At 42.0% G+C, this 27,048-nt stretch overlaps 1 protein-coding gene and 3 long non-coding RNA genes across 70 annotated transcripts in view; 2 read left to right on the top strand and 2 right to left on the bottom strand.

Annotated features, from left to right (window-relative positions):
- LOC118383138 (histone-arginine methyltransferase CARM1-like) overlaps positions 1–16,329 on the top strand; it is a 37,203-nt gene extending 20,874 nt beyond the window's left edge. The window contains exons 14-16 of one of the 18 annotated variants that reach the window (XR_008134783.1): positions 13,900–14,235; positions 14,580–14,658; positions 14,738–15,130. Coding sequence is in view for 2 of the 18 variants with exons in the window: in XM_052517350.1 (XP_052373310.1) it covers positions 13,900–13,983; positions 15,195–15,263; positions 15,499–15,638 (293 nt within the window). In the remaining 16 variants the exon portion in view is untranslated. Of the gene's footprint in view, positions 1–13,899; positions 14,339–14,500; positions 15,131–15,194; positions 15,264–15,498 lie in introns of those variants that run through there. The other 17 variants (XR_008134778.1, XR_008134777.1, XR_008134775.1 and 14 more) reach the window with 17 other exon arrangements.
- LOC127929398 (uncharacterized) lies at positions 15,792–18,044 on the bottom strand. Of its 49 annotated transcripts, XR_008134834.1 has the most exons (10): positions 17,808–18,044; positions 16,961–17,264; positions 16,830–16,924; positions 16,698–16,735; positions 16,546–16,659; positions 16,451–16,507; positions 16,375–16,412; positions 16,261–16,298; positions 16,071–16,222; positions 15,800–15,956 (listed from the first exon to the last, which is right to left on the bottom strand). It is a non-coding gene; the product is annotated as an uncharacterized LOC127929398 (long non-coding RNA). The 49 variants fall into 49 exon arrangements; XR_008134798.1 differs by having other exon boundaries at positions 16,071–16,279; positions 16,318–16,412; XR_008134820.1 differs by lacking the exon at positions 16,261–16,298 and having other exon boundaries at positions 16,071–16,203; positions 16,356–16,412.
- A 177-nt stretch (positions 18,045–18,221) lies between these two features.
- Positions 18,222–21,621, top strand: LOC127929395 (uncharacterized). 2 transcript variants are annotated; one of them, XR_008134758.1, is made up of 3 exons: positions 18,222–19,648; positions 19,979–20,720; positions 20,827–21,621. It is a non-coding gene; the product is annotated as an uncharacterized LOC127929395 (long non-coding RNA). The 2 variants fall into 2 exon arrangements; XR_008134757.1 differs by having other exon boundaries at positions 19,979–20,773.
- Positions 21,555–25,362, bottom strand: LOC127929393 (uncharacterized). The gene is made up of 10 exons (XR_008134727.1): positions 24,641–25,362; positions 24,347–24,542; positions 24,052–24,247; positions 23,954–24,002; positions 23,513–23,806; positions 22,781–23,074; positions 22,340–22,731; positions 22,217–22,265; positions 21,924–22,168; positions 21,555–21,678 (listed from the first exon to the last, which is right to left on the bottom strand). It is a non-coding gene; the product is annotated as an uncharacterized LOC127929393 (long non-coding RNA).
- Positions 25,363–27,048: the final 1,686 nt, after the last annotated feature.

The following is a 27,048-nucleotide window of genomic DNA, read 5'->3' as shown; positions in this document are numbered from 1 at the left end:
CACATATAGATCTATACACACACAGACACATATAGATCTATACACACACAGACACATATAGATCTATACACACACAGACACATATAGATCTATACACACACAGACACATATAGATCTATACACACACAGACACGTATAGATCTATACACACACACACAGACTACACACATAGATCTATACACACACAGACACATATAGATCTATACACACACAGACACATATAGATCTATACACACACAGACACATATAGATCTATACACACACAGACACATATAGATCTATACACACACAGACACATATAGATCTATACACACACAGACACATATAGATCTATCTATAGATCTATACACACACAGACACATATAGATCTATACACACACAGACACATATAGATCTATACACACACAGACACATATAGATCTATACACACACAGACACATATAGATCTATACACACACAGACACATATAGATCTATACACACACAGACACATATAGATCTATACACACACAGACACATATAGATCTATACACACACAGACACATATAGATCTATACACACAGACACATATAGATCTATACACACACAGACACATATAGATCTATACACACACAGACACATATAGATCTATATACATATAGATCTATACACATATAGATCTATACACACACAGACACGTATAGATCTATACACACACAGACACATATAGATCTATACACACACAGACACATATAGATCTATACACACACAGACACATATAGATCTATACACACACAGACACATATAGATCTACACAGACACATATAGATCTACACACACACAGACACATATAGATCTATACACACACAGACACATATAGATCTATACACACACAGACACATATAGATCTACACAGACACATATAGATCTATACACACACAGACACATATAGATCTATACACACACAGACACATATAGATCTATACACACACAGACACATATAGATCTATACACACACAGACACGTATAGATCTATACACACACAGACACGTATAGATCTATACACACACAGACACATATAGATCTATACACACAGACACATATAGATCTATACACACACAGACACATATAGATCTATACACACACAGACACATATAGATCTATACACACACAGACACATATAGATCTATACACACACAGACACATATAGATCTATACACACACAGACACATATAGATCTACACACACACAGACACATATAGATCTATACACACACAGACACATATAGATCTATACACACACAGACACATATAGATCTATATACATATAGATCTATACACACACAGACACATATAGATCTATATACATATAGATCTATACACACACAGACACATATAGATCTATATACATATAGATCTATACACACAGACACATATAGATCTATACACACACAGACACATATAGATCTATACACACACAGACACATATAGATCTATACACACAGACACATATAGATCTATACACACACAGACACATATAGATCTATACACACACAGACACATATAGATCTATACACACACAGACACATATAGATCTATACACACACAGACACATATAGATCTATACACACACAGACACATATAGATCTATACACACAGACACATATAGATCTATACACACACAGACACATATAGATCTATACACACACAGACACATATAGATCTATACACACACAGACACATATAGATCTATACACACACAGACACATATAGATCTATACACACACAGACACATATAGATCTATACACACACAGACACATATAGATCTATACACACACAGACACATATAGATCTATACACACACAGACACATATAGATCTATACACACACAGACACATATAGATCTATACACACAGACACATATAGATCTATACACACACAGACACATATAGATCTATACACACACAGACACATATAGATCTATACACACACAGACACATATAGATCTATACACACACAGACACATATAGATCTATACACACAGACACATATAGATCTATACACACACAGACACATATAGATCTATACACACACAGACACGTATAGATCTATACACACACAGACACGTATAGATCTATACACACACAGACACATATAGATCTATACACACACAGACACATATAGATCTATACACACACAGACACATATAGATCTATACACACACAGACACGTATAGATCTATACACACACAGACACATATAGATCTATACACACACAGACACATAGATCTATACACACAGACACATATAGATCTACACACACAGACACATATAGATCTATACACACAGACACATAGATCTATACACACACAGACACATATAGATCTATACACACACAGACACATATAGATCTATACACACAGACACATATAGATCTATACACACACAGACACATATAGATCTATACACACACAGACACATATAGATCTATACACACACAGACACGTATAGATCTATACACACACAGACACATATAGATCTATACACACACAGACACGTATAGATCTATACACACAGACACATATAGATCTATACACACACAGACACATATAGATCTATACACACACAGACAGGTGAATACATATAGATCTATACACACACAGACACATATAGATCTATACACACACAGACACATATAGATCTATACACACAGACACATATAGATCTATACACAACAGACACATATAGATCTATACACACACAGACACATATAGATCTATACACACACAGACACATATAGATCTATACACACACAGACACATATAGATCTATACACACACAGACACATATAGATCTATACACACACAGACACATATAGATCTATATCTATACACACACAGACACACATATAGATCTATACACACAGACACATATCTAGATCTATACACACACAGACACATATAGATCTATACACACACAGACACATATAGATCTATACACACACAGACACATATAGATCTATACACACACAGACACATATAGATCTATACACACACAGACACATATAGATCTATACACACACAGACACATATAGATCTATACACACACAGACACATATAGATCTATACACACAGACACATATAGATCTATACACACACAGACACATATAGATCTATACACACACAGACACATATAGATCTATACACACACAGACACATATAGATCTATACACACACAGACACATATAGATCTATACACACACAGACACATATAGATCTATACACACACAGACACATATAGATCTATACACACAGACACGTATAGATCTATACACACACAGACACGTATAGATCTATACACACACAGACACATATAGATCTATACACACAGACACATAGATCTATACACACACAGACACATATAGATCTATACACACAGACACATATAGATCTATACACACACAGACACATATAGATCTATACACACACAGACACATATAGATCTATACACACACAGACACATATAGATCTATACACACACAGACACATATAGATCTATACACACAACAGACACATATAGATCTATACACACACAGACACATATAGATCTATACACACACAGACACATATAGATCTATACACACACAGACACATATAGATCTATACACACACAGACACATATAGATCTATACACACACAGACACATATAGATCTATATACATATAGATCTATACACACACAGACACATATAGATCTATATACATATAGATCTATACACACACAGACACATATAGATCTATACACACACAGACACATATAGATCTATACACACACAGACACATATAGATCTATACACACAGACACATATAGATCTATACACACAGACACATATAGATCTATACACACAGACACATATAGATCTATACACACAGACACATATAGATCTATACACACACAGACACATATAGATCTATACACACACAGACACATATAGATCTATACACACACAGACACATATAGATCTATACACACAGACACATATAGATCTATACACACACAGACACATATAGATCTATACACACACAGATCATAGATCACATACATATAGATCTATACACACACAGACACGTATAGATCTATACACACACAGACACGTATAGATCTATACACACACAGACACATATAGATCTATACACACACAGACACATATAGATCTATACACACACAGACACATATAGATCTATACACACACAGACAGGTGAATACATATAGATCTATACACACACAGACACATATAGATCTATACACACAGACACATATAGATCTATACACACACAGACACATATAGATCTATACACCAACAGACACATATAGATCTATACACACACAGACACATATAGATCTATACACACACAGACACATATAGATCTACACACACACAGACACATATAGATCATATACATATAGATCTATACACACACAGACACATATAGATCTATACACAGATCTACACACAGACACATATAGATCTATACACACACAGACACATATAGATCTATACACACACAGACACATATAGATCTATACACACACACACATATAGATCTATACACACAGACACATATAGATCTATACACACACAGACACATATAGATCTATACACACACAGACACATATAGATCTATACACACACAGACACATATAGATCTATACACACACAGACACATATAGATCTATACACACAGACACATATAGATCTATACACACACAGACACATATAGATCTATACACACACAGACACATATAGATCTATATACATATAGATCTATACACATATAGATCTATACACACACAGACACGTATAGATCTATACACACACAGACACATATAGATCTATACACACACAGACACATATAGATCTATACACACAGACACGTATAGATCTATACACACACAGACACATATAGATCTATACACACACAGACACATATAGATCTATACACACACAGACACATATAGATCTATAGACTATACACACACAGACACGTATAGATCTATACACACACAGACACGTATAGATCTATACACACACAGACACATATAGATCTATACACACACAGACACGTATAGATCTATACACACACAGACACATATAGATCTATACACACACAGACACGTATAGATCTATACACACACAGACACATATAGATCTATACACACACAGACACGTATAGATCTATACACACACAGACACGTATAGATCTATACACACACAGACACGTATAGATCTATACACACACAGACACATATAGATCTATACACACACAGACACATATAGATCTATACACACACAGACACATATAGATCTATACACACACAGACACATATAGATCTATACACACACACACATATAGATCTATACACACAGACACATATAGATCTATACACACACAGACACATATAGATCTATACACACACAGACACATATAGATCTATACACACACAGACACATATAGATCTATACACACACAGACACATATAGATCTATACACACACACCTGACACATATAGATCTATACACACACAGACACGTATAGATCTATACACACAGACACATATAGATCTATACACACACAGACACGTATAGATCTATACACACACAGACACGTATAGATCTATACACACACAGACACATATAGATCTATACACACACAGACACATATAGATCTATACACACACACAGACACATATAGATCTATACACACACAGACACATATAGATCTATACACACACACAGACACGTATAGATCTATACACACACACAGACACATATAGATCTATACACACACACAGACACATATAGATCTATACACACACAGACACATATAGATCTATACACACACAGACACATATAGATCTATACACACACAGACACATATAGATCTATACACACACACAGACACATATAGATCTATACACACACACAGACACATATAGATCTATACACACACACAGACACATATAGATCTATACACACACAGACACATATAGATCTATACACACACAGACACATATAGATCTATACACACACACAGACACATATAGATCTATACACACACACAGACACATATAGATCTATACACACACACACATATAGATCTATACACACACAGACACATATAGATCTATACACACACAGACACATATAGATCTATACACACACAGACACATATAGATCTATACACACACAGACACATATAGATCTATACACACACAGACACGTATAGATCTATACACACACACAGACACATATAGATCTATACACACACAGACACATATAGATCTATACACACACAGACACATATAGATCTATACACACACAGACACATATAGATCTATACACACACACAGACACGTATAGATCTATACACACACACAGACACGTATAGATCTATACACACACAGACACATATAGATCTATACACACACAGACACATATAGATCTATACACACACAGACACATATAGATCTATACACACAGACACATATAGATCTATACACACACAGACACATATAGATCTATACACACACAGACACATATAGATCTATACACACACAGACACATATAGATCTATACACACACAGACACATATAGATCTATACACACACAGACACATATAGATCTATACACACACAGACACATATAGATCTATACACACACAGACACATATAGATCTATACACACACAGACACATATAGATCTATACACACACCTGACACATATAGATCTATACACACAGACACAGACACATATAGATCTATACACACACAGACACATATAGATCTATACACACAGACACATATAGATCTATACACACAGACACATATAGATCTATACACACAGACACATATAGATCTATACACACACAGACACATATAGATCTATACACACAGACACATATAGATCTATACACACACAGACACATATAGATCTATACACACACAGACACGTATAGATCTATACACACACAGACACGTATAGATCTATACACACACAGACACGTATAGATCTATACACACACAGACACGTATAGATCTATACACACAGACACGTATAGATCTATACACACACAGACAGGTGAATACATATAGATCTATACACACACAGACACATATAGATCTATACACACAGACACGTATAGATCTATACACACACAGACACATATAGATCTATACACCAACAGACACATATAGATCTATACACACACAGACACATATAGATCTATACACACACAGACACATATAGATCTATACACACACAGACACATAGATCTACATATAGATCTATACACACACAGACACATATAGATCTATACACACACAGACACATATAGATCTATACACACACAGACACGTATAGATCTATACACACACAGACACGTATAGATCTATACACACACAGACACATATAGATCTATACACACACAGACACATATAGATCTATACACACACAGACACGTATAGATCTATACACACAGACACATATAGATCTATACACACACAGACACGTATAGATCTATACACACACAGACACGTATAGATCTATACACACACAGACACATATAGATCTATACACACACAGACACATATAGATCTATACACACACAGACACATATAGATCTATACACACACAGACACATATAGATCTATACACACACAGACACATATAGATCTATACACACACAGACACATATAGATCTATACACACAGACACATATAGATCTATACACACACAGACACATATAGATCTATACACACACAGACACATATAGATCTATACACACACAGACACATATAGATCTACACACACACAGACACGTATAGATCTACACACACACAGACACATATAGATCTATACATAGATCTATACACACACAGACACATATAGATCTATACACACACAGACACATATAGATCTATACACACAGACACATATAGATCTATACACACACAGACACATATAGATCTATACACACACAGACACATATAGATCTATACACACACAGACACATATAGATCTATACACACAGACACATATAGATCTATACACACACAGACACATATAGATCTATACACACAGACACATATAGATCTATACACACACAGACACATATAGATCTATACACACACAGACACATATAGATCTATACACACACAGACACATATAGATCTATACACACACAGACACATATAGATCTATACACACACAGACACATATAGATCTATACACACACAGACACATATAGATCTATACACACACAGACACATATAGATCTATACACACACAGACACGTATAGATCTATACACACACAGACACATATAGATCTATACACACACAGACACGTATAGATCTATACACACACAGACACGTATAGATCTATACACACACAGACACGTATAGATCTATACACACACAGACACGTATAGATCTATACACACACAGACACATATAGATCTATACACACACAGACACATATAGATCTATACACACACAGACACGTATAGATCTATACACACACAGACACGTATAGATCTATACACACACAGACACATATAGATCTATACACACACAGACACATATAGATCTATACACACAGACACATATAGATCTATACACACACAGACACATAGATCTACACACACAGACACATATAGATCTATACACACACACAGACACATATAGATCTATACACACACACAGACACATATAGATCTATACACACACAGACACATATAGATCTATACACACACACAGACACATATAGATCTATACACACACAGACACATATAGATCTATACACACACAGACACATATAGATCTATACACACACAGACACATATAGATCTATACACACACACAGACACATATAGATCTATACACACACACAGACACATATAGATCTACACACAGACACATATAGATCTATACACACACAGACACATATAGATCTATACACACAGACACATATAGATCTATACACACACAGACACATATAGATCTATACACACACACAGACACATATAGATCTATACACACACAGACACATATAGATCTATACACACACACAGACACATATAGATCTATACACACACACAGACACATATAGATCTATACACACACACAGACACGTATAGATCTATACACACACACAGACACATATAGATCTATACACACACAGACACATATAGATCTATACACACACACACACACATATAGATCTATACACACACAGACACATATAGATCTATACACACACAGACACATATAGATCTATACACACACAGACACGTATAGATCTATACACACACAGACACATATAGATCTATACACACACAGACACATATAGATCTATACACACACAGACACATATAGATCTATACACACACAGACACATATAGATCTATACACACACAGACACATATAGATCTATACACACACAGACACATATAGATCTATACACACACACAGACACATATAGATCTATACACACACAGACACATATAGATCTATACACACACAGACACATATAGATCTATACACACACAGACACATATAGATCTACACACACACAGACACATATAGATCTATACACACACAGACACATATAGATCTATACACACACAGACACATATAGATCTATACACACACAGACACATATAGATCTATACACACACAGACACATATAGATCTATACACACAGACACATATAGATCTATACACACACAGACACATATAGATCTATACACACACAGACACATATAGATCTATACACACACAGACACATATAGATCTATACACACACAGACACATATAGATCTATACACACACAGACACATATAGATCTATACACACACAGACACATATAGATCTATACACACACAGACACGTATAGATCTATACACACACAGACACATATAGATCTATACACACAGACACATATAGATCTATACACACACAGACACATATAGATCTATACACACACAGACACGTATAGATCTATACACACACAGACACGTATAGATCTATACACACAGACACATATAGATCTATACACACACAGACACAGATCTATACACACACAGACACGTATAGATCTATACACACAGACACGTATAGATCTATACACACAGACACGTATAGATCTATACACACACAGACACGTATAGATCTATACACACACAGACACGTATAGATCTATACACACACAGACACGTATAGATCTATACACACACAGACACGTATAGATCTATACACACACAGACACGTATAGATCTATACACACAGACACGTATAGATCTATACACACACAGACACGTATAGATCTATACACACACAGACACGTATAGATCTATACACACACAGACACATATAGATCTATACACACACAGACACATATAGATCTATACACACACAGACACATATAGATCTATACACACACAGACACATATAGATCTATACACACACAGACACATATAGATCTATACACACACAGACACGTATAGATCTATACACACACAGACACATATAGATCTATACACACACAGACACATATAGATCTATACACACACAGACACATATAGATCTATACACACACAGACACATATAGATCTATACACACACAGACACATATAGATCTATACACACACAGACACATATAGATCTATACACACACAGACACATATAGATCTATACACACACAGACACATATAGATCTATACACACACAGACACATATAGATCTATACACACACAGACACATATAGATCTATACACACACAGACACATATAGATCTATACACACACACACATATAGATCTATACACACACAGACACATATAGATCTATACACACACAGACACATATAGATCTATACACACACAGACACATATAGATCTATACACACACAGACACATATAGATCTATACACACACAGACAGACAGGTGAATACATATAGATCTATACACACGGACAGGTGAACACATATAGATCTATACACACACAGACACATATAGATCTATACACACACAGACACATATAGATCTATACACACACACAGACACATATAGATCTATACACACACAGACACATATAGATCTATACACACACAGACACATATAGATCTATACACACACAGACACATATAGATCTATACACACACACACAGACAGGTGAATACATATAGATCTATACACACGGACAGGTGAATACATATAGATCTATACACACACAGACACATATAGATCTATACACACACAGACACATATAGATCTATACACACACACACACACATATAGATCTATACACACGCAGACACATATAGATCTATACACACACAGACACATATAGATCTATACACACACAGACACGTATAGATCTATACACACACAGACACATATAGATCTATACACACACAGACACATATAGATCTATACACACACAGACACATATAGATCTATACACACACAGACACATATAGATCTATACACACACAGACACATATAGATCTATACACACACAGACACATATAGATCTATACACACACAGACACATATAGATCTATACACACACACACAGACAGGTGAATACATATAGATCTATACACACGGACAGGTGAATACATATAGATCTATACACACACAGACACGTATAGATCTATACACACACAGACACGTATAGATCTATACACACACAGACACGTATAGATCTATACACACACAGACACGTATAGATCTATACACACACAGACACGTATAGATCTATACACACACAGACACGTATAGATCTATACACACACAGACACATATAGATCTATACACACACAGACACGTATAGATCTACACACACACAGACACGTATAGATCTATACACACACAGACACATATAGATCTATACACACACAGACACGTATAGATCTATACACACACAGACACATATAGATCTATACACACAGACACATATAGATCTATACACACAGACACATATAGATCTATACACACACAGACACATATAGATCTATACACACACAGACACGTATAGATCTATACACACACAGACACGTATAGATCTATACACACACAGACACATATAGATCTATACACACACAGACACATATAGATCTATACACACACAGACACATATAGATCTATACACACACAGACACATATAGATCTATACACACACAGACACGTATAGATCTATACACACACAGACACGTATAGATCTATACACACAGACACGTATAGATCTATACACACACAGACACGTATAGATCTATACACACACAGACACGTATAGATCTATACACACACAGACACGTATAGATCTATACACACACAGACACGTATAGATCTATACACACACAGACACGTATAGATCTATACACACACAGACACGTATAGATCTATACACACACAGACACATATAGATCTATACACACACACAGACACATATAGATCTATACACACACACAGACACATATAGATCTATACACACACACACACATATAGATCTATACACACACAGACACATATAGATCTATACACACACAGACACATATAGATCTATACACACACAGACACATATAGATCTATACACACACAGACACATATAGATCTATACACACACAGACACGTATAGATCTATACACACACAGACACATATAGATCTATACACACACAGACACATATAGATCTATACACACACACACATATAGATCTATACACACACAGACACATATAGATCTATACACACACAGACACATATAGATCTATACACACACAGACACATATAGATCTATACACACACACAGACACATATAGATCTATACACACACAGACACATATAGATCTATACACACACAGACACATATAGATCTATACACACACAGACACATATAGATCTATACACACACAGACACATATAGATCTATACACACACACACAGACAGGTGAATACATATAGATCTATACACACGGACAGGTGAATACATATAGATCTATACACACAGACACATATAGATCTATACACACACAGACACATATAGATCTATACACACACACACAGACAGGTGAATACATATAGATCTATACACACGGACAGGTGAATACATATAGATCTATACACACACAGACACATATAGATCTATACACACACAGACACATATAGATCTATACACACACACACAGACAGGTGAATACATATAGATCTATACACACGGACAGGTGAATACATATAGATCTATACACACACAGACACGTATAGATCTATACACACACAGACACATATAGATCTATACACACACAGACACATATAGATCTATACACACACAGACACATATAGATCTATACACACACAGACACGTATAGATCTATACACACACAGACACGTATAGATCTATACACACACAGACACATATAGATCTATACACACACAGACACATATAGATCTATACACACACAGACACATATAGATCTATACACACACAGACACATATAGATCTATACACACACAGACACATATAGATCTATACACACACACACAGACAGGTGAATACATATAGATCTATACACACGGACAGGTGAATACATATAGATCTATACACACACAGACACATATAGATCTATACACACACAGACACATATAGATCTATACACACACACACAGACACATATAGATCTATACACACACACACAGACACATATAGATCTATACACACACACACAGACACATATAGATCTATACACACACAGACACATATAGATCTATACACACACAGACAGGTGAATACATATAGATCTATACACACAGACAGGTGAATACAGAAGTGTCTTTCCTGTTGCTAACGTGTCTCTCTGTCTATCAGGAGGGATGCCTGCCGTGTATGACCTCAGTACGGTCATCGGTGGCGGAGGCTCCACCGTGTCTCACAACAATCTCATCCCTCTTGGTACGCTGTGTGTGTGTGACTGACCAATCACTACCCTCCTTTCTGTTCTGTATAGCCCTCAAATTCAAATCTGAATCTCTTAAGCCAGTTTCACTGCTTTTTTTTAAATGAATCCCTTCTAATCAGGGACTGATTTCCACCTGGGAGACCAGGTGGGTGTAATGAATAATCAGGTAGAAAACCAGCAGTAGTCTAGACGTTCCAGGGACTGATTTCCACCTGGGAGACCAGGTGGGTGTAATGAATAATCAGGTAGAAAAGCAGCAGTAGTCTAGACGTTCCAGGGACTGATTTCCACCTGGGAGACCAGGTGGGTGTAATGAATAATCAGGTAGAAAACCAGCAGTAGTCTAGCCGGTCCAGGGACTGATTTCCACCTGGAGACCAGGTGGGTGTAATGAATAATGGGAACAGGTAACTGCCTGTTCAGGGGCAGAACGGGAGACAGATTTGGTAGAAAACCAGCAGTAGTCTAGACGTCAGGGACTAAGACCAGGTGGGTGTAATGAATAATCAGGTAGAAAACCAGCAGTAGTCTAGACGTTCCAGGGACTGATTTCCACCTGGGAGACCAGGTGGGTGTAATGAATAATCAGGTAGAAAACCAGCAGTAGTCTAGACGTTCCAGGGACTGATTTCCACCTGGGAGACCAGGTGGGTGTAATGAATAATCAGGTAGAAACCCAGCAGTAGTCTAGCCGGTCCAGGGACTGATTTCCACCTGGGAGACCAGGTGGGTGTAATGAATAATCAGGTAGAAAACCAGCAGTAGTCTAGCCGTTCCAGGGACTGATTTCCACCTGGGAGACCAGGTGGGTGTAATGAATAATCAGGTAGAAACCCAGCAGTAGTCTAGACGTAACACTGGAACCTGCTGTATCTGGTTACAACATACTGGAAATATTCCCCAAGTTTTCTAGAAATTCCAGTTAGAATATTCCTGGAAGTCCGTTATTCGTCCTACCAGGATTGGTGGAAAGGTTGTGAAATTACTGGGATGTTGAAACCCTGACTGTGTGTAATGTCAGTTGTGTATCTATATGTTGGACTCCAGCTGTATCTGGAACTGACCTTTTGTATACTAGTTTTGTATACTAGTTTTGATGTGTTTTCTTGTTCCAAATAAAATGTGCCAATTTGTAAATTATCTCCTCTCTGTGTGTGTGTGTGTGTGTGTGTGTGTGCGCGCGCTTGCACGTGTGTGTGGGCAGTGAACACAGGGGTAGTGAACCATACATCTTCTAGAGTTGGGTCTATCATGAGTACAGGCGTGGGCCAGGGTGAGTGAGTGTGTCGCCATGGTTACAGAGCTACAGCTGTTTACTGTTGCTAATGTTGTAGTCTTGTCCACAGTTCAGTTAGTGTATGGTCTGACATTTAGTTGTTTTAATGTTTGATTTATTTTAGCTATAAAGTGCTTCCTAGTCCAGCACTAGGTTTTATCTGGGTCTGGGAAACTGCCCCGAGCTGCTCTTTGAAGACCGCAATTCACTTCCTGTTTTCTCTCTTCCTCAGGAGTGACAACTGGACAATCGGGGCCCGGCAACAGTCCTCAATACCCAATCAACAACAGCCAGTTCACCATGGGCGGGCCTTCCATCTCCATGTCGTCTCCCATGGCGATGCCTAGCAACACTATGCACTACGGGAGCTAAGACCTACCAACCGTCCGTAGCTCCCCCACCCCCCTCTTCTCTCCCCCTCCTCTCCCTCCCTCCCACCCCCCCTCCTGGAAGGAAACCAAACTGGACTGATAATATGGACGTGCCTCTCCTCCCTTCACCCCTCCGTTCTCTGGTTCCTGATGTCTCCGGTCCAGAAACAACTACACACTGAAAGGGTTGGATAGGTTTAGGGCTGTCAAATGTCCAGGTTCTCCATTCTGGTTGGAGGATTTCTGATGTCCTACTTGTTCTGTCTGGACTGCAACCGTTGATGGTTTAAGTCATGTTGCCTCAACACGTCCCCATGACCTCAACACGTCCCCTTGATCTCAACACGTCCCCTTGACCTCAACACGTCCCCATGACCTCAACACGTCCCCTTGACCTCAACACGTCCCCTTGACCTCAACACGTCCCCTTGACCTCAACACGTCCCCTTGACCTCACCACGTCCCCTTGACCTCAACACGTCCCCTTGACCTCAACACGTCCCCTTGACCTCAACACGTCCCCTTGACCTCAACACGTCCCCTTGATCTCAACACGTCCCCTTGACCTCAACACGTCCCCTTGATCTCAACACATCCCCATGACCTCAACACGTCCCCATGACCTCAACACGTCCCCATGACCTCAACACGTCCCCTTGATCTCAACACATCCCCATGACCTCAACACATCCCCATGACCTCAACACGTCCCCATGACCTCAACACATCCCCATGACCTCAACACGTCCCCATGATCTCACCACGTCCCCATGACCTCAACACATCCCCATGACCTCAACACATCCCCATGACCTCAACACGTCCCCATGACCTCAACACGTCCCCATGACCTCAACACGTCCCCATGACCTCAACACATCCCCATGACCTCAACACGTCCCCATGACCTCAACACGTCCCCATGACCTCAACACGTCCCCATGACCTCAACACGTCCCCATGACCTCAACACGTCCCCATGACCTCAACACGTCCCCTTGACCTCAACACGTCCCCATGATCTCAACACATCCCCATGACCTCAACACATCCCCATGACCTCAACACGTCCCCATGATCTCACCACGTCCCCATGACCTCAACACATCCCCATGATCTCAACACATCCCCTTGATCTCAACACGCCCCATGACCTCAACACGTCCCCTTGATCTCAACACGTCCCCTTGACCTCAACACGTCCCCTTGACCTCAACACGTCCCCATGACCTCAACACGTCCCCTTGACCTCAACACGTCCCCATGATCTCAACACGTCCCCTTGATCTCAACACATCCCCTTGACCACCACGTCCCCATGACCTCAACACGTCCCCTTGACCTCAACACGTCCCCTTGACCTCAACACGTCCCCTTGACCTCAACACGTCCCCTTGATCTCAACACGTCCCCTTGATCTCAACACGTCCCCTTGATCTCACCACGTCCCCTTGATCTCAACACGTCCCCTTGATCTCAACACGTCCCCTTGATCTCAACACGTCCCCTTGATCTCAACACGTCCCCTTGATCTCACCACGTCCCCTTGATCTCAACACGTCCCCTTGATCTCAACACGTCCCCTTGATCTCAACACGTCCCCTTGATCTCAACACGTCCCCTTGACCTCAACACGTCCCTTGATCTCAACACGCCCCTTGATCTCAACACGTCCCTTGATCTCAACACGCCCCTTGATCTCACCACGTCCCCTTGATCTCACCACGCCCCTTGATCTCAACACGTCCCTGATCTCAACACGTCCCCTTGATCAACTCCCTTGACCACGTCCCCTTGACCTCAACACGTCCCCTTGACTCACACGTCCCCTTGATCTCAACACGTCCCCTTGATCTCACCACGCCCCTTGATCTCAACACGCCCCTGACCTCAACACGTCCCCTGACCTCAACACGTCCCCTTGATCTCAACACGTCCCCTTGATCTCAACACGTCCCCTGATCTCACCACGTCCCCTTGATCTCACCACGTCCCCATGATCTCACCACGTCCCCTTGACCTCACCACGTCCCCTTGACCTCAACACGTCCCCTTGATCTCAACACGTCCCTTGATCTCAACACGCCCCTTGATCTCAACACGCCCCCTTGATCTCACCACGTCCCCATGATCTCACCACGTCCCCTTGATCTCAACACGTCCCCATGACCTCAACACGTCCCCATGACCTCAACACGTCCCCATGACCTCAACACGTCCCCATGACCTCAACACGTCCCCATGACCTCAACACGTCCCCATGACCTCAACACGTCCCCATGACCTCAACACGTCCCCATGACCTCAACACGTCCCCATGACCTCAACACGTCCCCATGACCTCAACACGTCCCCATGACCTCAACACGTCCCCATGACCTCAACACGTCCCCTTGACCTCAACACGTCCCCACACCTCAACACGTCCCCTTGACCTCAACACGTCCCAGTTGATTCAACACGTCCCTTGACACACACACGTCCCCTTGACCTATACACGTCCCCTTGACACACACGTCCCCTTGACCTCGACACGTCCCCTTGACCTCACCACGTCCCCTGACCTCGACACTCACACACACACACGTCCCCTTGATCTCAACACATTCTGAGGCAGAGTGAAAGGTGTGTGCTTGTAACCATTCTGTTTTATGTATTCACAACCCACATAGAAACATTTAGAAGGATCTTATGTACTTACTGTGGCTATGGGGGTTTGGAAACGTACACACACAGTTGTATTATACACACACACACACACACACAGTTGTATTATACACACACACACACACAGTTGTATTATACACACACACACACACACACAGTTGTATTATACACACACACACACACACACACACACAGTTGTATTATACACACACACACACACAGTTGTATTATACACACACACACACACAGTTGTATTATACACACACACACACACAGTTGTATTATACACACACACACACACACACACACACACAGTTGTATTATACACACACACACACAGTTGTATTATACACACACACACACACACACACACACAGTTGTATTATACACACACACACACAGTTGTATTATACACACACACACAGTTGTATTATACACACACACACACAGTTGTATTATACACACACACACACACACAGTTGTATTATACACACACACACACACACAGTTGTATTATACACACACACACACAGTTGTATTATACACACACACACACACACAGTTGTATTATACACACACACACACAGTTGTATTACACACACACACACACAGTTGTATTATACACACACACACACACACACACACACACACACACACAGTTGTATTATACACACACACACACACACACAGTTGTATTATACACACACACACACACACAGTTGTATTATACACACAGAGCCTCCTGCAGGACAGAAAGGACTTTGAGCTTCTGTGAAGTTTTATCAGTCACTCCCATCTTCCCCAGCCCGTCGCTTGTGACCCAACATCCCCATCAATAAATTCCTGAATCCTAACCTTTCACCCAAGGTCACCTTATTCAACCAACCAATCAAAGCAAACAGTCCGAGTGTCTGACCAAACCCGGCAGCTGCGAGGGAGAGAGGGTGATCCAGGTTTTAGCCAATCGGGACAGGAGATTGTCTCTGTAGGGCGGGGTTTGTAGCCGCTGTAGACTAGCCAGGGGTTCTGTTCCCTAGGGTGGGGTCTGTAGACTTGCCAGGGGTTCTGTAGGGTGGGGTCTGTAGACTAGCCAGGGGTTCTGTAGGGTGGGGTCTGTAGACTAGCCAGGGGTTCTGTAGGGTGGGGTCTGTAGACTAGCCAGGGGTTCTGTAGGGTGGGGTCTGTAGACTAGCCAGGGGTTCTGTAGGGTGGGGTCTGTAGACTAGCCAGGGGTTCTGTAGGGTGGGGTCTGTAGACTAGCCAGGGGTTCTGTAGGGTGGGGTCTGTAGACTAGCCAGGGGTTCTGTAGGGTGGGGTCTGTAGACTAGCCAGGGGTTCTGTAGGGTGGGGTCTGTAGACTAGCCAGGGGTTCTGTAGGGGGGGTCTGTAGACTAGCCAGGGTTCTGTAGGGGGGTCTGTAGACTAGTCAGGGGTTCTGTAGGGGGTCTGTAGACTAGCCAGGGGTTCTGTAGGGGGGGGTCTGTAGACTAGCCAGGGGTTCTGTAGGGTGGGGTCTGTAGACTAGCCAGGGGTTCTGTAGGGGGGGGTCTGTAGACTAGCCAGGGGTTCTGTAGGGGGGGTCTGTAGACTAGCCAGGGGTTCTGTAGGGGGGGTCTGTAGACTAGCCAGTGGTTCTGTAGGGTGGGGTCTGTAGACTAGCCAGGGGTTCTGTAGGGGGGGTCTGTAGACTAGCCAGGGGTTCTGTAGGGGGGGGTCTGTAGACTAGCCAGGGGAGTCCTGGCACCTTACTGAATATGGCCCCTGTTGTTTAGGGTGTAATGTTCCCCTGTTTAAGTGTTTATGGGGAACTGTGAGAGACGTCATGCAACCTCCTAGGAAATCCCAAATGGCTCCATATTCCCCAGTGGACTCCTTTGATTAAGGTCCCTTGGGGCTCTGGTCTACAGTTGTATGCTACATAGAGCGCCGTTTGGGACACTGACAGTCTCCTTGCAGACACATCATGTAGAGTGTCGGTCCCATGTTTCATCAGCTGAAATAAAAGATCCCAGCCATTTTCCATACGCACAAACATTATTTCAAATTTTGTGCACAAATTTGTTTACATCCCTGTTAGTGAGCATTTCTCATTTGCTAATCTACCTGACAGTTAAGGAATATCGAGAAGCTGATTAAACAGCATGATTGTTACACAGGTGCACCTTGTGCTGGGGACAATTTAAAAGGCCGCTCAAAAATATGCTGTTTTTTTTCACACAACACAATGCCACAGATGTCTCAAGTTGAGGGAGCGTGCAATTGACATGCTGACTGCAGGAATGTCCACCAAAGCTGTTGCCAGATAATGTAATGTTAATTTCTCTACCGTAATCCACATCCAACATCATTTTATAGAATTTGGCAGTACGTCTAACCGGCCTCACTACCACAGACCAGTGTAACTACACCAGCCCAGGTCCTCCACATCTGGCTTCACTACCACAGACCAGTGTAACTACACCAGCCCAGGTCCTCCACATCTGGCTTCACTACCACAGACCAGTGTAACTACACCAGCCCAGGTCCTCCACATCTGGCTTCACTACCACAGACCAGTGTAACTACAACAGCCCAGGACCTCCACATCTGGCTTCTTCACCTGTGGGATCGTCTGCGGAGGAGGGGTGGTGCTGAGGAGTATTTCTGTCTGTAATAAAGCCATTTTGTGGGGCGAAACTCATTCTGATTTGCTCGGCCTGGCTCCCAAGTGTGGGCCTATACCTCCCCCATTGCCTAGTCATGTGAAATCCATAGATTAGGGCCTAATTTATTTATTTCAATTGACTGATTTCCTTCTATGAACTGTAACTCAGGAAAATCTTTGAAATTGTGTCATGTTGTGTATATATAATTGCATTCCAACCTGAAGATCAGGATTGGTTGATTGATTGAGTCGGGTGTAGTAACGAGCTGGAGGAGAAGTGTGACACTAATCAGGTCCCAGAGGACTGGAGATACCCATCCCTGAGATAAAGACTCTTACATCTTCTGTTTGGGAGTTACCCATCCCTGAGATAAAGACTCTTACATCTTCTGTTTGGGAGTTACCCATCCCTGAGATAAAGACTCTTACATCTTCTGTTTGGGAGTTACCCATCCCTGAGATAAAGACTCTTACATCTTCTGTTTGGGAGTTACCCATCCCTGAGATAAAGACTCTTACATCTTCTGTTTGGGAGTTACCCATCCCTGAGATAAAGACTCTTACATCTTCTGTTTGGGAGTTACCCATCCCTGAGATAAAGACATCCTCTGTTTGGTCAAATGGTGTAAAATGTTCATGGTTTTGTTTTCTTCCTTTTCCCCATAAATATAAGGTTCAAACAGAAATGCCCTCCAAAGAGGCAACACCATGTGGGTGGACTGAGTTAGACCTGGGACACCATGTGGGTGGTTCCCCTCTGATCAGGGACTGAGTTAGACCTGGGACACCATGTGGGTGGTTCCCCTCTAATCAGGGACTGAGTTAGACCTGGGACACCATGTGGGTGGTTCCCCTCTAATCAGGGACTGAGTTAGACCTGGGACACCATGTGGGTGGTTCCCCTCTAATCAGGGACTGAGTTAGACCTGGGACACCATGTGGGTGGTTCCCCTCTAATCAGGGACTGAGTTAGACCTGGGACACCATGTGGGTGGTTCCCCTCTAATCAGGGACTGAGTTAGACCTGGGACACCATGTGGGTGGTTCCCCTCTAATCAGGGACTGAGTTAGACCTGGGACACCATGTGGGTGGTTCCCCTCTAATCAGGGACTGAGTTAGACCTGGGACACCATGTGGGTGGTTCCCCTCTAATCAGGGACTGAGTTAGACCTGGGACACCATGTGGGTGGTTCCCCTCTAATCAGGGACTGAGTTAGACCTGGGACACCATGTGGTGGTTCCCCTCTAATCAGGGACTGAGTTAGACCTGGGACACCATGTGGGTGGTTCCCCTCTAATCAGGGACTGAGTTAGACCTGGGACACCACCCCTCTAATCAGGGACTGAGTTAGTGTGGGTGGTTCCCCTCTAATCAGGGACTGAGTTAGACCTGGGACACCATGTGGGTGGTTCCCCTCTAATCAGGGACTGAGTTAGACCTGGGACACCATGTGGGTGGTTCCCCTCTGATCAGGGACTGAGTTAGACCTGGGACACCATGTGGGTGGTTCCCCTCTGATCAGGGACTGAGTTAGACCTGGGACACCATGTGGGTGGTTCCCCTCTGATCAGGGACTGAGTTAGACCTGGGACACCATGTGGGTGGTTCCCCTCTAATCAGGGACTGAGTTAGACCTGGGACACCATGTGGGTGGTTCCCCTCTAATCAGGGACTGAGTTAGACCTGGGACACCATGTGGGTGGTTCCCCTCTAATCAGGGACTGAGTTAGACCTGGGACACCATGTGGGTGGTTCCCCTCTGATCAGGGACTGAGTTAGACCTGGGACACCATGTGGGTGGTTCCCCTCTAATCAGGGACTGAGTTAGACCTGGGACACCATGTGGGTGGTTCCCCTCTGATCAGGGACTGAGTTAGACCTGGGACACCATGTGGGTGGTTCCCCTCTAATCAGGGACTGAGTTAGACCTGGGACACCATGTGGGTGGTTCCCCTCTAATCAGGGACTGAGTTAGACCTGGGACACCATGTGGGTGGTTCCCCTCTAATCAGGGACTGAGTTAGACCTGGGACACCATGTGGGTGGTTCCCCTCTAATCAGGGACTGAGTTAGACCTGGGACACCATGTGGGTGGTTCCCCTCTGATCAGGGACTGAGTTAGACCTGGGACACCATGTGGGTGGTTCCCCTCTAATCAGGGACTGAGTTAGACCTGGGACACCATGTGGGTGGTTCCCACCATGTGGGTGGTTCCCCCTAATCAGGGACTGAGTTAGACCTGGGACACCATGTGGGTGGTTCCCCTCTAATCAGGGACTGAGTTAGACCTGGGACACCAGGGGTGGTTCTGAGTTAGACCTGGGACACCATGTGGGTGGTTCCCCTCTAATCAGGGACTGAGTTAGACCTGGGACACCATGGGGTGGTTCCCCTCTAATCAGGGACTGAGTTAGACCTGGGACACCATGTGGGTGGTTCCCCTCTAATCAGGGACTGAGTTAGACCTGGGACACCATGTGGGTGGTTCCCCTCTAATCAGGGACTGAGTTAGACCTGGGACACCATGTGGGTGGTTCCCCTCTGACAGGGACTGAGTTAGACCTGGGACACCATGTGGGTGGTTCCCCTCTGATCAGGGACTGAGTTAGACCTGGGACACCATGTGGGTGGTTCCCCTCTAATCAGGGACTGAGTTAGACCTGGGACACCATGTGGGTGGTTCCCCTCTAATCAGGGACTGAGTTAGACCTGGGACACCATGTGGGTGGTTCCCCTCTAATCAGGGACTGAGTTAGACCTGGGACACCATGTGGGTGGTTCCCCTCTGATCAGGGACTGAGTTAGACCTGGGACACCATGTGGGTGGTTCCCCTCTGATCAGGGACTGAGTTAGCCCTGGGACACCATGTGGGTGGTTCCCCTCTGATCGGGACTGAGTTAGACCTGGGACACCACGTGGGTGGTTCCCCTCTGATCGGGGGTCTGAGTTAGCCCTGGGACACCATGTGGGTGGTTCCCCTCTGATCAGGGACTGAGTTAGACCTGGGACACCATGTGGGTGGTTCCCCTCTGATCAGGGACTGAGTTAGACCTGGGACACCACGTGGGTGGTTCCCCTCTGATCGGGGACTGAGTTAGACCTGGGACACCACGTGGGTGGTTCCCCTCTAATCGGGGACTGAGTTAGACCTGGGACACCACGTGGGTGGTTCCCCTCTAATCGGGGACTGAGTTAGACCTGGGACACCACGTGGGTGGTTCCCCTCTAATCGGGGACTGAGTTAGACCTGGGACACCACGTGGGTGGTTCCCCTCTAATCGGGGACTGAGTTAGACCTGGGACACCACGTGGGTGGTTCCCCTCTGATCGGGACTGAGTTAGACCTGGGACACCACGTGGGTGGTTCCCCTCTGATCGGGGACTGGGAGTTAGACCTGGGACACCACGTGGGTGGTTCCCCTCTAATCGGGGACTGAGTTAGACCTGGGACACCACGTGGGTGGTTCCCCTCTAATCGGGGACTGAGTTAGACCTGGGACACCACGTGGGTGGTTCCCCTCTAATCGGGGACTGAGTTAGACCTGGGACACCACGTGGGTGGTTCCCCTCTAATCGGGGACTGAGTTAGACCTGGGACACCACGTGGGTGGTTCCCCTCTAATCGGGGACTGAGTTAGACCTGGGACACCACGTGGGTGGTTCCCCTCTGATCGGGGACTGAGTTAGACCTGGGACACCACGTGGGTGGTTCCCCTCTAATCAGGGACTGAGTTAGACCTGGGACACCACGTGGGGGCAATTCATTATTAGGTAGAACAGAAAACCAGCAGGCTCCTCGTAGGGTCAGAGTTGAATACGTCTGCCCTAGAATATAAAGCAGGGTGCCGAACTCAATTCCTGGAGGGCCGAGTGTCTGCTGCTTTTCACTCCTGCCTTGTACTTTACTGCCCTCCAGGATTAGAGTTTTTGACATCCTTGATATAGATAATCAACATTTACATTACACTCTATTATAGGCCTACATTTTATTCCAAGCCATTTTAAATGGATTGTCAGTCATCAAAATGGCTTAGATTTCTCCAATCCTTTTACACATATAGGTCGTGTTCCCCTGCTCAGATGTTGCATGCATCAAACAATGGACAGCTTGGAACTCGTTAGCATTGCAGCCGAGGACAGACGATTTTCACTTCAACACTCAGGGGTCTCGTTCTGTGAGCTTGTGTGGCCTACCACTTCGTGGCTGAGTCGTTGTTGCTCCTAGACGTTTCCACTTCACAATAACAGCACATGCAGCTCTCGCAGAGCAGAAATTTGACGAACTGACTTGTTGGAAAAGAGGCATCCTGTGTGTAAGGGAATACCCCCTGTATTGGACAAAAATGAATGGCATGTCATTGGCATCGGACAAACCATATACACATTGGCCAATACCACCCAATTCGGCGTTGATTCATCCAAAGTGTATTGCAAATGCCATATGGTAATTGCCAGTTGTAACACTTTAAAAATTCAACAGGGGGCAAATGCGCTCCACCGGGGTTTTTCATATTGGATATGTAACCCAAATTAATGTCCAAAAGTAAAATTTTGAAAAAATGAACTTTTTTCAAAACTTATCACCCCTTAAAAAGTGCTTTCTGGACCGTTTTTCGAAATTCTTTCGATTTTTTGTCAATTACACATGTGTAAGAACTGTATGAATATACTTTTGTCCAATTTTATTATCATAATTTTTTAATTTTTTTATATGCGCATAAGGAATATGTTTTGTCCAATTCCAATATGATTTCATAGGAAGTCAAAAGTCAAAAGTCAAAAATGTCAAAATTTTGTAAAAACTTCACACACCCATAAAAAAGTGCTTTCTGGACCGTTTTTCGAAATTCTTTCGATTTTTGTCAATTACACATGTGTAAGAACTGTATGAATATACTTTTGTCCAATTTTATTATCATAATTTTTTTTTTTTTTACATGCGCATAAGGAATATGTTTTGTCCAATTCCAATATGATTTCATAGGAAGTCAAAGTCAAAAGTCAAAAATGTCAAAATTTTGTAAAAAACTTCACACACCCTTAAAAAAGTGCTTTCTGGACCGTTTTTTGAAATTCTTTCCATTTTTTTGTCAATTACACATGTGTAAGAACTGTATGAATATACTTTTGTCCAATTTTATTATCATATTTTTTTATATATTTTTTTAAATTGTGCATAAGGATTTTTTTTGTGGGCCAAATGACGTAAGAAATTTGACATGCTCAAAAATCCTGCAGAAATGCAAAATTGACTGGCCTGATGAACTCGGGATGGCCGGGCAGTGATAGTTGTTCCTTTCCATCACTCGTTGTGTTGACTTCATCATGTCCATTTTGTGATGTTTTTCACTATATAATCATATTGCAAGTGCACGTGCATTTTGCAATATGTTTCAATGTGCATTTACCATATGAAATTTGACCTTGCTCAAAAATGCAAAATTGACTGGTCTGATGAACACAGGATGGCCGAGCAGTGATAGTTGTACATTTCCATCACTCGTTGTGTTGATTTCATCATCTCCGTTAGGTGATGTTTTTACACTATAGAATCATATTGCAAATGCACGTGCATTGTTGTGCAACTGGTAACCCAAAAATAAAAATATGGTTGTAAATGCATTTACCGGTCATTCTGATATTAATGCTCGCTATGGGAACACAGGATGGCCGGGCAGTGATAGTTGTACATTTCCATCACTCGTTGTGTTGATTTCATCATGTCCATTAGGTGATGTTTTTACACTATAGAATCATATTGCAAGTGCGCGCGCATTTGCAATATGTTTCAATGTGCATTTACCATATGAAATTTGACATGCTCAAAAATGCAAAATTGACTGGTCTGATGGACACAGGATGGCCGAGCAGTGATAGTTGTACATTTCCATCACTCGTTGTGTTGATTTCATCATGTCCATTAGGTGATGTTTTTCACTATAGAATCATATTGCAAGTGCACGCGCATTTGCAATATGTTTCAATGTGCATTTACCATATGAAATTTGACATGCTCAAAAATGCAAAATTGACTGGTCTGATGAACACAGGATGGCTGAGCAGTGATAGTTGTACATTTCCATCACCTGTTGTGTTG

Source organism: Oncorhynchus keta, unplaced genomic scaffold (assembly GCF_023373465.1).
Source record: "Oncorhynchus keta strain PuntledgeMale-10-30-2019 unplaced genomic scaffold, Oket_V2 Un_scaffold_713_pilon_pilon, whole genome shotgun sequence".
Classification (NCBI taxonomy): Eukaryota; Metazoa; Chordata; class Actinopteri; order Salmoniformes; family Salmonidae; genus Oncorhynchus; species Oncorhynchus keta.
The sequence above is the reverse complement of the archived record's forward strand: the minus strand, read 5'-3'. Positions and strand labels throughout refer to the sequence as shown.